This window comes from Lagenorhynchus albirostris, chromosome 3 (assembly GCF_949774975.1).
Source record: "Lagenorhynchus albirostris chromosome 3, mLagAlb1.1, whole genome shotgun sequence".
NCBI lineage: Eukaryota > Metazoa > Chordata > Mammalia > Artiodactyla > Delphinidae > Lagenorhynchus > Lagenorhynchus albirostris.
In genome coordinates this window covers 27,150,264-27,151,839 of record NC_083097.1, presented here as the reverse complement: position 1 = coordinate 27,151,839, position 1,576 = coordinate 27,150,264, and the positions used below count along the sequence as shown (strand labels likewise).

The 1,576-nt window shown below is 46.0% G+C and overlaps 1 protein-coding gene across 1 annotated transcript; it reads right to left on the bottom strand.

The window, feature by feature from the left end:
* Positions 1–208: 208 nt before the first annotated feature.
* LOC132517999 (tetratricopeptide repeat protein 9C-like) lies at positions 209–932 on the bottom strand. The gene is given in 2 exon segments (XM_060146013.1): positions 209–647; positions 649–932. Coding segments are annotated over 2 exon segments (513 nt in total). The 3' UTR covers positions 209–418.
* Positions 933–1,576: the final 644 nt, after the last annotated feature.

The window sequence follows — 1,576 nt, the reverse complement described above, 5'->3', positions numbered from 1 at the left end:
GCTTTGGGCATCTGAGGAAACGAAGGAAGAAACTCCTTTCTTCCTTCCTTATTACTTCATCCTCTGCTAGCGTTCTCCTTTGTAAATGACTACATCTACCAACATCTATCATTAAAATCTGTGCCAAAGATATGATTAATTCCACCCATAACTGATGAATGTTTTCTGGTTGTATTTCTCAAGGCAAATGTCCCTAATAATACCACATATTAAAAGCCATATAAATACATAGATGGAGAAACAAAAACAGACACAGGCTATGTAAGCAATAAAGAGTTTGTGCAGAACTAGAAACAAAATAGAAGTTCACCTCTGTCAGAGGTATGGGGTTAATTTCTCTTGCTGAGGCTCAGGCTTCCCCTTGACGGGTCTTTAATGGTTCACCTAAGTTCCAGTGGAGGGGTATCTTTCTTCTTTGTTAAGCAAACATGCCCAGGTAGAGCTGCTTCTCTTTCTGATGGTAGCTGCTGAGTTCTGACTGCATTAGCTGAAGGTACCGCCGGACACTGGCGTCTTTTGGCTGCCTATTGACAGCAGCCATGAGGTAGTGCCGAGCCTGGTCATAGTTCTGCAGGTGGAAAGAGGCCACCCCAGCCCGATACAGGGCCTTGGCATTATCAGGCTATCGTTCCAGGACCTTCTGACTATTCTTTCACCCGTTCATAGTTTACTGGCTCCATCTGAAGAAGACAGGCAGCTAAGTTGTTGTAACAGTCTGTCTGGGTGGTGTGCAGTATGTTTTCCTGTTCAGGTGTGAGGGCCAGGCCCTGAGGTCCCAGATTAGGTATCGGGGAGGGCAGACTTGGATCCAGACCCCGCAGCTGCTGCAGAGCTCGATGGTACCCACACACAGCATCTCGGCACTTCCCTTCCTGGTAACATTGGTTCCCTTCCTTCTTGTACAGCTGGGCCTCCTGCAGGCGCTTCTCCATAACTTTGTCACCCAGTGCTCTTGAGAAAGTGGGAAGTGAAAGAGCAACCGAAGTTCTGGGGATAGGAGTGAAATAACCAATTTTGTTAGCCCACTTAAAAAGGCAAGAAATTCTCCTTCTCCAGGAGGCCTCTCAGGGAATGAGGTTTCCTTGATTCTACTACAGCACCTTCCTTTCTTCTCTGCAGTTATTTTTCAATCTCTAGACGTGCAGGGGATTGATCAGGGAGAGGACGTGGGAGGAGTAAAGCCAGAGATTAATCGATTTCCTAAAGCGGTGACTCCGGTGTAAGGAGCCTCCACGAAAAAGCGAAGGCCGTACTACAAAATTCAGCCAATGTTTGGTTTTTTGTTTTTTGTTTTAACATCTTTATTGGAGTATAATTGCTTTACAATGGTGTGTTAGTTTCTGCTTTATAACGAAGTGAATCACTTATACATATACGTATGTTCCCATATCTCTTCCCTCTTGCATCTCCCTCCCATCCTCCCTATCCCACCCATCCAGGTGGTCACAAAGCACCGAGCTGATCTCCCTATGCTATGCGCCTGCTTCCCACTAGCTATCTATTTTACACTTGGTAGTGTATATATGTCCATGCCACTCTCTCACTTTGTCACAGCTTACCCTTCCCCCTCCCCATA